Raw genomic sequence first — 12,132 nt, forward strand, 5'->3', positions numbered from 1 at the left:
CGTAGCTACTGAAATGTACCAGGTGATGGCGCCATTGTTACACCAAAGAAGCGCGAGGACGACAGGTTTTGAAGGTTGTTTTTTTTGTATATTAATGTAATATTAAGTAATTCATCCGTTTAATTAAATTGTATTTTTAAACTGTGTTGCTTGTGAGGCAGGTTTTGTCTGGGTGGTATGACATCTCTCTCTCTATATGTATATTACAGGACGGTATTTCCTAAAGGAAGCAACATGTGAGTGATTGATAGCAAATTTTCCACTGACAGCATTTATTTTTCTATTCTACCCACTGTAAAACGTTCACATCTTTTTTATATTTTTATTTATTTATTTATTTATTTATTTATTTATTTATTACACTGTCCAAATGGTAATATGTGCCAAATGCAGTGAGGTGTTACAGTGGTGTCTGGACAGAAGAAATCATTGGACTAGAAAATCGTTAAAGAGAAGTGGACTCTTTGAAACAGGCCACTTGGGTTTTAGAGAAAACCACAGGACAGAGACAGCTGATGAATTATAAGCGCTGTATTTGACACTCTTGGATCGCTAGATTTTCTTTTTGAGTTGTCTCCAACAGTGGGTTGGCATTTCTAGTTTAGGTTTTAAGGTGGTTTTATTCTTATTTGCCAGATAAGTCTTTTAGTATTGTTATTGACAAGTCAGTCCTCAGGGAAGAAAGTACCTCCAGTCTAGTTTTATGAAGCTGCCATGCCAGATAAAACCCACACAGACACAGGGAGAACCTGTTGATTGGTTTGGGATTTTTCAAACTGTAGATGATTTCTCTCAATTTCATTTTTTTTTCATTTTCTTATGCATTTGTAAAGATATGAGGGGAAAAAGACTCTGTCTCATAATGGCAAAAAAAAAAAAAAAATCCCTCCAAAAAATTCTGTTTCCTGGATCCAGATCCAGATTAACTTCAAAACTTAAACATTTTAAGTGTTAAAGCCATAAGTGTGAGTAATCCTGATAACAAACAGACTGAGCGAGACAACAAAACCTCCTTGGCAAAGGTAGGAATGCTGCTAGTTGCAACTTGGTTTGGAATAGTTTAATGTCAGTAAACACAGGACCACAGGAAACCCCAGCTGTGACCGTGGGTAATTTTGCTAAAACTTTGAGTCTGTTTGTATGGGAGGTCATGAATTTATTCATACCTCCATATTATCCGTGGAAGCCTCAGCAAACGCTAAGTGAATGTAATGATTTTTTGTGTATGTGTGTGCATGTGTGTCTTAGTGGGAAATGCGTGTTGTTGATTAACTCTCCTTTTTCTTTCCTCCCTCAGCCACTGTGATGGAGAATAGCCCCACTGGTTGCCATGGCGCCCAGCAGAAATCCACCCTAGTTGGTGTGTAGACTGAAGGGAATGAAAAACACAAGCACCCCCGATGCAAGGGTGAGAGGCTCACCCTGTTCTGGGGAAAGTAAGTGTTTGTGCGTGTCTTGAGTGCGTTTCTTCAGAGACAGAACTTCATTCACTATTTATGGCACAAACCATTTACTGACCTCACGTCTGGTGTGTTACTTCCTCTGTTAATGAGGGGTTTTCATTTGAGCTTACTTCATTACACAGATTTCAGCAGGTATAGAGCAGCTCTCTGGAAGTGCGTGGAAAACCAATAAATAAACGAGGGGCTGTGATATTCAAAAAAGTCTTAAAGTGGCTAAAATTGTCTGCAATTACACTACACTACTAAAATTGTTACATTACAGTGTGATGAGTTCATTGATTGGATTTTTGTTGGCACACAAGATGCATATTTCATGCTATCATAGATACATCAACAACTCACATTGACTCACATTGAACCAGTGCTGTAAGATAAAGTCCTAATATCTAAAAAGAGAGCCTGTTTCATGTGGGAGGAATCCTATGCATTTGCCATGAGCTTTATCCCACCAGGCTCTAACCCTCCGCCAAATCTTATGGTAAACATGCTTGTCGGCTTATGTAGCTCCTGTGCAAAAGTAACTCAGCTTAAAAAATGCATTAGGCTCCAAGGCAAGCTGCAAAGTTTTGAAGATGCGTTGTAAATCTCTGAGTGATGAATAATGAGTGTCTCCCTCATGTCTGTAATTTGTGACTCGCAGTTTTGCATCCTTATTTCAGTTGACTGCGGACTTACGATGACTCGTTTCATCTGGGACACACACTTATTAAGAACTAAAGGATTTAAGAATCAAAAGCTGGATTCAGAGATTAGAGCTAAATAGTTCAATAGATTTTATTTGAGAATCAGAGGCAGTTGAGTGCAGCAGAGTGGTTCAGGCAGCTGAGATTGCTGGAAGCAAACCATACATGAGGCTCAACCCCTTATCAAGCAGGATCCATACAGACCTAATGGACTTATTTTGTCATTTTAGCTATAGAATTAAAGAAATCAATCTCATCTTTCAGGAAATTTCTGACTTTTAGCAAAAATTGTAACAGAATTGCAGTTATTTTAAGAGTGCTTACAAAATAGTCTGACTTGCAATTTGAAAGATGGTAGTGGATGAGACAGAGGGTTAATTAAAGAATTTAAAAAAAACTAGGTTTAAGTTTAAAATATTGTTGACAATACCAACAGGGAGCCTGGTTCTGCCGGAGGTTTCTTCCTGTTAAAAGGGAGTTTTTCTTTCCCACTGTCGCCAAAGTGCTTGCTCAGAGGGGACCATATGACTGTTGGGTTTTTCTCTGTATGTATTGTGTAGGGTCTACCATGCAATATAAAGTGGCTTTAGGCAACTGTTGTTGTTATTTGGCACTGTATATATCAAATTGAATTGAAATTGAATACCATAAGATTTCTGCCGCTTGGTTATATTGAACAATGTGGTGGAGAATTAAGAACCATGTTGTACTGTATACACACTGCAAGAGCTTAATTATTGAATGAGTCTTTGAGCTCTAAACTTCACACGAGTTGAAGTTTAGACTTCACACGGTGAGAAACAGGGAGTGCATGTCACGATCCTGGGTCTTATGACCCAGTGTTTTGAGTTTTAGTTCTTTTGATGTTTATAGTGTATGTTTAAGCTCATTAGGTTTCCTATGTGCATTTGCTTATTAGTTCCCCCTTGTGTTTTCAACCCCTGTGAAGTCTCCCTTGCCCTTCGTGTGTTTCATGTCTGTGTGTCTTATGTTGTCAGGTCTGCGTCTCATTATATTTCCTATGTTATTTTGAAGGGGTCCTGTGTTCCTATGTTCAATGTTTTTAGTGTTACTCTCTCCTTGTGACGTCGTTGTGTTCATGTGTGTCAGCTGTTTCTCCATGTGTTCCCACTTCCCTCATTATCCTCCTGTGTGTATTTAGTCCGTGTGCTTTCAGTCATTCTTTGTCAGGTCGTCTGCTCATCCACGTCACAACTTCAGGAATCTATGTCAGTTCACCATGTTTAAGGTTTTTTCATGTTTAGTTTTAGTTCACCCAGTTTAGGTTATTGTTTAGTTTCACCAATGCCCTTTTGTTTGTACCCTTTTTTGCTAGCCTCAATAAACGGCTTGTTTTTTGTTAACTCCACGCCACGTTCAGTTTTTGGAGTCTGCGTTTTGGGTCCTTTTGTCAACACATACAGTCTGCCCTCGCCGGACTGTGACAGTGCAAAGCCACAGCCATGGAAAGCACTGTTGGATTAAGATCTGAAACTAATACACAACACAGAGCAACAAATATGGAGGCAAAACAGAAAAACACAAACATTCAGGAACACATCTTGTTTTAAAAGTAGAATGGGAGGCAGAGCATTTTGGCTCCTCTTCTGTGGAACCAGCTTTCACTTTGGATTTGAGGCTGAGACTGGCACCCTGTCTGCTTTTTAATTTGTTTTCTTTTTTGATAAAGCAGAATCAAAGCAGAGCCACGGCAGATAGCCGTCCTTCCCTGAGCGTTGGGTCTGCTGGAGGTTTCTTCCTGTTAAAAGGGAGTTTTTCCTTCCCACTGCTGCCACGTGCTTTCTCATAGGGGGTTGTCTGATTGTTGGGGTTTCTCTGTATTATTGTAGGATCTTTACATATAGTATAAAGAGACAAATGTTGTTGTGATTTGGTGCTATATAATAAAACTGAATTGAACTGAAGTGAATTTTAATTTGCAGTGCAGTCACAGGCAGCATTAGAGTTCAGACTGGCTTCTTGAGAAAACTTTGTTTCAATAATGAGTGCAGGCTGAAGAACAGAGGTCCACACATCTGATGACGCCACACTTCATGCCATGTTAAAAACTAAACCTCATTCACAGTGACCCTTTGCACTTAAAAACCACTGCTTTCTGCAAAATCAGGAACTCCAAATGAAGTATACTGTACCTCTCGGCCCAATTATAATCTGCCCCCTATATACCCTCGCCCTGCAAACTCTCACTCTCATTCTCATGGAAGGTCTGCCACATTATGTGCTGCTTCAAACCAAATAACCTTAAATGGAAGTGGGTTATAAAGCCAAGGCTTAGTAACTGCATTCTGTGAAGGAGCAGAGCTGCTTTTAGATCCAACACGGAGGGCTGGGTCTGCAATAAACTAAATGAAGCGCCATTCCTGAAACGTGTGTATGTTTTTGAAAAAGCGCTTCATATTTTATTTATTTATTTGTTACAAATTGTGATAATAAGCAAAAAGAAGACAAAATGTTATGAACCACTGAATAAAGATTAAATGGAGCAGGCACATTGCTGTGATCGTGATCTGTCCATATGAAGTTTTTGTTTCCAGAAGAATCTCTCCTACCCCACAATTAAGAGATGTGACTACACATCAAAAATACATCGGGCTATTATGAAAGTTTTAAAATGTTTAAAAGAGAAATAAAGCAGAGCTCAGAGGTTTGGAAGGTTTGTGCTTTCATGAATATTCATTTCCTCCTCTTTTTTGCTCTTAAATGACCTGGCTGTTTTTGACAGTTGTATCATTTTGTGTGTGTGTGTGTGTGTGTGCACACTCCACATACAATGTGGGTCATCTCTGGAATTTGAAGCTTAATTCTATGGGATCAACCACTTGGGTAATGTAGGCTCTCACCACTTTCATTTGACTCTGATAGATCTCAAAGTTATTTTCTCATTCTGTTTGAAAGTCTTGCTTTCATTTTTTTTTTAAATGAACTGGTGAGGTGGTTGATCCATTGTGTCATTTCAAAGCTATTAAAAGCACTAAAGCATTTCCTCTTCCTCCTACTGCAATGTTGTCAGCAGCAGAAGCACCATCTGATCTGGCAACAGATTCTTTGCGGAGAGAACCAGAAATGTGAGCAGCGACCGTTAGATTGGAGCAGTGTGATGTATTATCCATTCACAGTTGTCAGGAATAATGCCACAAATAGAATTTAAAAAAAGCTGCACCAGTGGAAGAAGTACTTTTTCTATATTTTTAATGCATGCTTTAAATTGTATGAGCACCTGTTCCTTTGGGGTGACCATCAGTCTGCTGTCACCTGTCAGTCAGTGTCACTTCGGCCTGTATGTCAAGAAGAGGTTTACAGTACTTGTGACAAGACAGTTAGGTTTAAAGTCAGTTCTAAGAGCAGTTTAAAAGGGATTATCAGATATAATGTGCACGCTGTCTGTAAGCTAAACTTTAAAAATTTTATCCTTGCTTGTGATTTTTAAATATTGCAATGAAATACATCTTGCAACAGAAGAAGCCTCTTGGATGAGAGTTGAAACACCTTCAAGAACTTAAAAATGTCCAGTCGCTTTCTTTCAAAGCTCTTTAGACTAGCAGGACTTGGATGACTGAGAAACCTACAGAGACATTTCACTAAAGCTGTTTTCTCTTTGTTCTTTCTGTTTTAAATAGTCCTATTTAGCATTATTATCACTTTAACGCTCAGATCAATCTATTGACGTTAAAGGAGAGTCTTTATACTGTACTTTCTATTTTTTCACTGTATTCTTCTATGATAGATTTTATGATTGGGCAGATGTGATTTTGTCTCTAGGCCATTAATCTGTCCAAATATCCTTAATGAATCTTTCAGCTACCAGTCTGATTCTTGTTCTCCTGCTCTCACTGTGTGCCTCTATCTTTCTGTGACTCATAGAAACTGTCATGTAAACACTTCATTCAAGCAAGGTTAATGAGACTATGATGTTAACATGAATTTGTGTGATATAAATGATCTGCACGTCTGGATTTGTTCAGCTAGTCCATTTATCAACATGTGCTAGGGGCCATCATATCAGAATATTTATGAGTGTTGTGAGATGGCATCTATTCCCCAGAGACAAATAAGAAATGAAGGAGCCGATAATGAGGTCTGAATATTGTAAAAACAGAATTACAGATAAGTAAGTCCTTTTTCTCCCTGCTCACGTGATAAATAGAGTGAGAGATGAGTCATTTGACTTCAAGATTGTTAGTGGAAACTTTAGTATTCCAGGACGGTAAATGTCAGATCACAGTCACACACTTGCTCGCATTCAGTTTCACTCTCAGATGAAAACACTTACACTCAGGTGCTGCTAATATAAATCGATGACCGTGGAAAGAAAAGAAAAAGAAACCCCTTTCTCTCCTGACACTGACTGATAGGTCAGCTTGCCTTTTAATCGCAGAGAACACGGAAGCTTGGCTCACGAATTCTCAACACAATGTACTGTACAGTGTTTGAGCAACCACCTACTGTATAATGTGCAGCCCAATGTTTTCAGCACTTACAGTAAGCATTAAATCACTCACTCCACGGCGGAGGCATCTCTTTCTTTCACCCACAAACACAAACGAACACATCGAGCAGTATTTGCCAAACCAGTGGTGTCCAGGATGCTGACCTCCCGTTGCCACCAGTCAACCAGTCAATATCATTGTCAGTCTGGAAATGACATCCACTGTCATGGTAACAGAAGTTTTAGCATTTCCACACTCATTTAAATAACATTTGTTGACACTATATGCACATGTGTAAATGTGAAAGAAGCCACATGAACCCTGCAAAGATTTTTTTATTTCTATGTGTTTTAAAACACTCAGTCAGCTGCCTCTCCATGCAGTCCACTGTCCTGGACAGCAGCTGGCAAGAAGAGTACTGACTCTGCTCGTGTTTGGTGTATCAGTGCATGAAAATTCAGAACAGGGTACAAGGGTTTTTGTCAAACTGGTTTATTTATGTTAAAAACTACTTGAGTAGTCATCCACAGTTAGAAGTATATGAGGCAAAGATGAATGGAGGGCAGCTGCGGCGTGAATCTTTTCTTAAAGTGTCATTAAATCAGTGATTAGAGGCGCCGCTGATAACGTGGCGCAAATCTTCTCTGTGGGTAACCTAAATGAGCTCCTGTCAGGTTATTGACCTTGTTCCAGTCGTGATGTGAATGCACAGTGAGAGTGAGGAAAGAGAGCAAACACGTAATCCATAATCCATAGCTGCCTGTGTGCACTGGAAACAGAATCAGCTTTACTCAGTAACAGGATGTGAGAAAGCTCTGGATGCTTTTGCAGGAGGCCTTCATCAGGCTGCAACTGTCAGAGGAGACCGTGTGTGGGTCTGACATGTTTGTTATCAGATGATTTGATTCATTTACCCCTCTTTTCTTACACTCATGTTACAGGCTTTGACTATAAAAGGTAATGTTTGTGCGGTTTGAATGAGACTCGGTGAGAGAAGATTCCCTCCGAAGCTTAACTTTTCTATTCGTGTGAGTAATTACACAAACTGAGGGTCCAATCAGCATGTTTTCCACAGACAACACTCCCGTTCTTTCACAAACATGCATGCACCTTTACTCTTATGTGCCGGCAGCACGGACGCCAGAGGGGATATTGTAACAAGCATCCGAAAAAATGTTGGTCCAACAAGTGAGATGAGGCTCCGGCCTGAGTTAAGGGGGGGATTAGCTCTCTTAATTTATGCTAATGAATGCACACAGAGCAACAAGAGCTGTGTGTTATTGTGTGACTGATGCCTGTCTCACAGACACACAAAAACTCCTGAATCCATCAGTCCACAACCAACTACAGCCAAAACTCTCTACCATCACCCTGTTTCCTCTGTGGGACTGCGCTGGCTCGGCTGCTTCCACATTCTTGTTTTTGTTATTTGTTTCTGCTTCAGCTCAGCAGACTGTCGTCATTTCTCTGCTTAGCTGCGCAAATTCAAGTTGGTTTTTTGTTGTTGTTGTTTTTTTAAAGGTCACCACCTGATGTCCGTCTGTGACATTAGAGCTATTTGAAGTAACCTGCTTTTGTTTTTGTTTTTTCTGTGACATCACAGCTGTCTAAATTGCCTGTGGGGACGCTTAGCCCATGAAAAGCCATGCTCATTTCCTATCAATGGGTTTCCTATCACAAACACACACCACAACCTTTCGACTATTTTTGTAATAATGAAGGCTGGAGGGAAGTCCCACAAACAGACACGAGAACAAAAAGGATTGAAATAAAAATGAGCCTTTAATGGCTGTGAGAAACATCCAGGAGCAACAAAGTCTAATAACTGAAGAAACCATAAATCCAAAAAGTAAACAGAATGGAGCAAAGGGATGAATCCTAAAGGAATGATGTTCAGCACACAAGGGAGCATGCACAGATAAACCAAACCGAGACAGGAAACCTCACAACATTCAATCACCACAACAGTGAACCCAAACAGAAATCTAGACTTAATAATAAATACAGTTCCAAAACACCACAAAATCTGTGGGCCAGGAAAACTTTTGGCACTCGTGGTATGTTGTGTAAATCATATAGGTTTGATCCTGGAGAAAAGAAGGCTGGATGCAGCCCAAATACCCATACTGTGTACCAGTGGCTAAAGCCCAGATGTAGCCCACATCTCCAGGTTTCATTGGGTCACAAAAACTGTGCAAAAGCCGCCATCCCTAATTTCTTTATATTTTGCTTCCAAGGATCCAGACTGTCTTGGAATTTTTTAAAGCAGCCTTGAGTGGCAGTTTTTCAGATTTCTAAAGAACTTTCAAAGATTTTCTTTGGACATTGTCTGCTTTTTCATTCACTGCAGTCTTGTATGTGACCATTTTTAGTATAATTTCTTTCTTGTTTGTTAAACTACTTAACACTTACCTATGAATCAGTAATGCATTGAAAGGGTCGTAACTGAAGGGATGAACAACTTTTGTGTCTGCACAAATTAGACACATAGTAAAGAACCAATTTTCCATTTCTTTCACCAAATCTATGAAAAATAACAAAGATGACAGAGTTTGACAGGGATAAAGTATTATTTTTGCATGAACAAGGTGATTCCTAAAGAGATATTAGCCAAAAACTTGGTTTAACATGGCATGGTGTGCAGTGTGTCATTACAAAATTTCTTGACGTGTGGAGGACATGAACCGTACCTGAAAATTATAAGAAAGTTCGCATAAGAGAGTCGAGGCTGTGTCACCAAATATTGACTTTTGAGCTTGTGAGAATTGTACAAACTCGGTTTTTGTTATATATGCAGTATTTGACTGAATATTTCAGTAAATCACTGCAGCTATTTCCATTTTTAGCCAAATATGAAGAAATGAGGCTCAAGAATTTTGCACAATATTGTGTAAGGGATGAAAAAAATCAATAAAGTGAGCTATGCAGTGAGAAATGAGTGTGTCACTATACAGCACTGTAACATTAGAGAGCACAGGTACAGTTACTGCATATCCTTGTCATTCCCACAGTGCCACATATTACCAAGATCTCATTGGGTAGATAGGAGGAATACTGTATTATGTGTTGTACTGCCGCCCTGGGATATAAGAGCCTGATCACAGTCGCATGCCACACACACACACACACACACACACACACACACACACACACACACACACACACACACACACACACACACACACACACACAATGTCCCTACTACCATAAGGAATTTCGCAGGAGCGAAACAGTGATTTCCATTAATGGCAGTGGGCGGCGCGCGCGCACAGCTCGTCTCTTACTGCGATGTACATGCGCGTCCGTAATCGTCCAACCAGCCAGCGAGCCCGCACTCCTCAAATCAGACCCAGCCGAACCAACCCGAGCCGAACTACAACGATCCGAATCGACATCCCCGCCAGCGCAGTCCAAGGCTGGAGAGACGGAATGATGACCTCTTAACGCATCTTTTACGCACTCGACCCGCTGTCCGTCCCTTAAAAGCTCACATTCCGCCTGTTTGCGCTTGATTCGCGTGCTGAGATCATGGACACAGCACTTCTAAGGACCCATATTATCTTCTCTCTGCTTCTCCTTTTCATCCAAATAGGTAAGAAACTGAGGAGGAAAATGATAAGAATCCCAATTTAAGTGATTGTGGTGGCTGACAAGTGATGCCGTGAATGTTTCTGAACGCCGTTTAAAGACCGAGCGGTGGGTCCGTGTTATTCCCCCGGAATATTCGGCACACTTTCAGCCCGTGTTTCCAAATGTGCAATCGGTGGAAAAGACAGAAGGATTACACATGTTGCCGCTGGCTTCTCGGGGTTTCAGGATTGTTGTTTCAGAGGAAGCGTGCGCAGTGCATGCAGCGGTTTCCCTGATCATGCTTTAGACGTGTTGAAGCGTTTTCAAAGACAAGTTGAAGAGTGAATGAAATGTGATGCTCGCTGTGAGCGCGCTCGGTGTTTGATGTTTTATTTGGTGAACGCTCGCGGTCTTCTAAACGCATCTGAGAAGATAAATATTAATCAACATTTTCAGTGACATGACGGGATTCCACTGGGCTTTCTCTGAGTCACAAACATGTAGATACAATCTACATTTTCATTCAAATTGGAAGACGCGGGAATCCATATGAAAGCTTAATGTTTAGCACATTGTGGTTTAAGTACGGTTCTATATAATGTTTGAAAGTACTTTTTGGTTTGGCTGCTGAATTCACGCCTTTAACATTTACTCACCTCAGTTATTATTTTTTGACCTTGTTGGCTCATTTTAACCTCACCTTAATAGCTTGTTGATGCCAAATCACAGATACTCATTCGTGTATTGAAATTGGTACAGATTTGCGTAACAGGTGGGGAAGAAACTGTGAATTCTGTGTATCCTGACTGCAAACACATTACCAACGACTAATAACTGGAATACATAAGCATCCGATCTGTTCAGATTTCATCAAAACCAGATTAGTGGCAGTTCCAAGATCTAGCCCCCTCATGGAGCAAAGCCAAGTTACATGAATTAAAGCGAACAGTGTAGCTTTAGATGGTAACTTTCATTCACTGTGAAATATATTATAGTAGTAAATTGATGCTGAAATATAACCAATATGGCATATCTAAGTGTTATCATAAAACCTGAGGCAAACAGTAAAATTGAAGTGGCCCCAGGAGGGATTTTCCTGGCACAGAGTCAGGAATTTTTCAACAAGAGTTCAAAAGTGAAGAATGAAATGAAGACGTTTCTAAATTTGCTGAGGTGCTCTTTGAACTACTTAGAGGGACGCCTGCCAATCTCAACCAGCTTCAGACAGAAGCTGGTTGAAAAATGTTGATTTTGACCTCATAACAAACAGTCAGTTGTTCAAGGTTGAGTCTTAATGAGGTTATCCAACTGATTTTTATTCAATCAGCTGTTCAAAAGGCAGAATCCCATGACGGTCCAGTTATTAAGCCGAGATCAGACGGTTTCAAACGTTTTCACGTCCCGAAACACAAACCTGTCTGCTCCCATTTGATGAGATTTTCTCTGATGACATCCTTTCTTTTTTTTCCTTCTTTTAATTTGATAAACTCTAAATTTGTACAGAAATAGATGCATCATGATAGATGGTACGAGGGAGGGAAGATACCTGAAATCTTCCTCTACTACATGGTTGATTGGTTGGATGGTTGAATTCAATAATAGCAGTGCAATTGCTATTGCTCTCATGTCAAGAAAAAAAGAAGAAGAAGAGGATCAGAATCTGCATAAATTCCACCGGCCTTTAACTCCTTCCACCACCTGCTGTCACCACAGGGTAAAGGCCATATCTTAATTAAATGGAGATGCTCGGAATAAAGAGATCTGTGCATCTGAGATTTGGTGTGATCGGCTGAGATCATTTTCTACTGAACTTTAGAGGAGTTCCTTTCTAAGAAAAGCCTTTGCACGGTCAAAGTTTGAGATGAAGTTGTTGGCGTCCACTTGTTGTTGATTCTCTTTGCAATTATCTGATGCAGTTTGGTCCATTGCTTTTTGAATGTTTATGTGAAAGCTTATGTTTTCAGATAC

General features: G+C 40.1%; 1 protein-coding gene across 4 annotated transcripts in view; it reads left to right on the plus strand.

Moving 5' to 3' along the window:
- The first annotated feature begins 9,810 nt into the window (after nt 1-9,810).
- Nucleotides 9,811-12,132, plus strand: part of ptprz1b (protein tyrosine phosphatase receptor type Z1b) — a 68,238-nt gene continuing 65,916 nt past the window's right edge. For 2 of the 4 annotated variants that reach the window (XM_026146602.1, XM_026146603.1), the window contains exon 1: nt 9,811-10,186. In XM_026146602.1, coding sequence (XP_026002387.1) covers nt 10,123-10,186 — 64 coding nt within the window. In that variant the 5' untranslated portion in view covers nt 9,811-10,122. The remainder of the gene's footprint in view (nt 10,187-12,132) is intronic. The other 2 variants (XM_026146604.1, XM_026146605.1) reach the window with 1 other exon arrangement.

Source organism: Astatotilapia calliptera, chromosome 17 (genome assembly GCF_900246225.1).
Source record: "Astatotilapia calliptera chromosome 17, fAstCal1.2, whole genome shotgun sequence".
Taxonomy (NCBI): Eukaryota; Metazoa; Chordata; class Actinopteri; order Cichliformes; family Cichlidae; genus Astatotilapia; species Astatotilapia calliptera.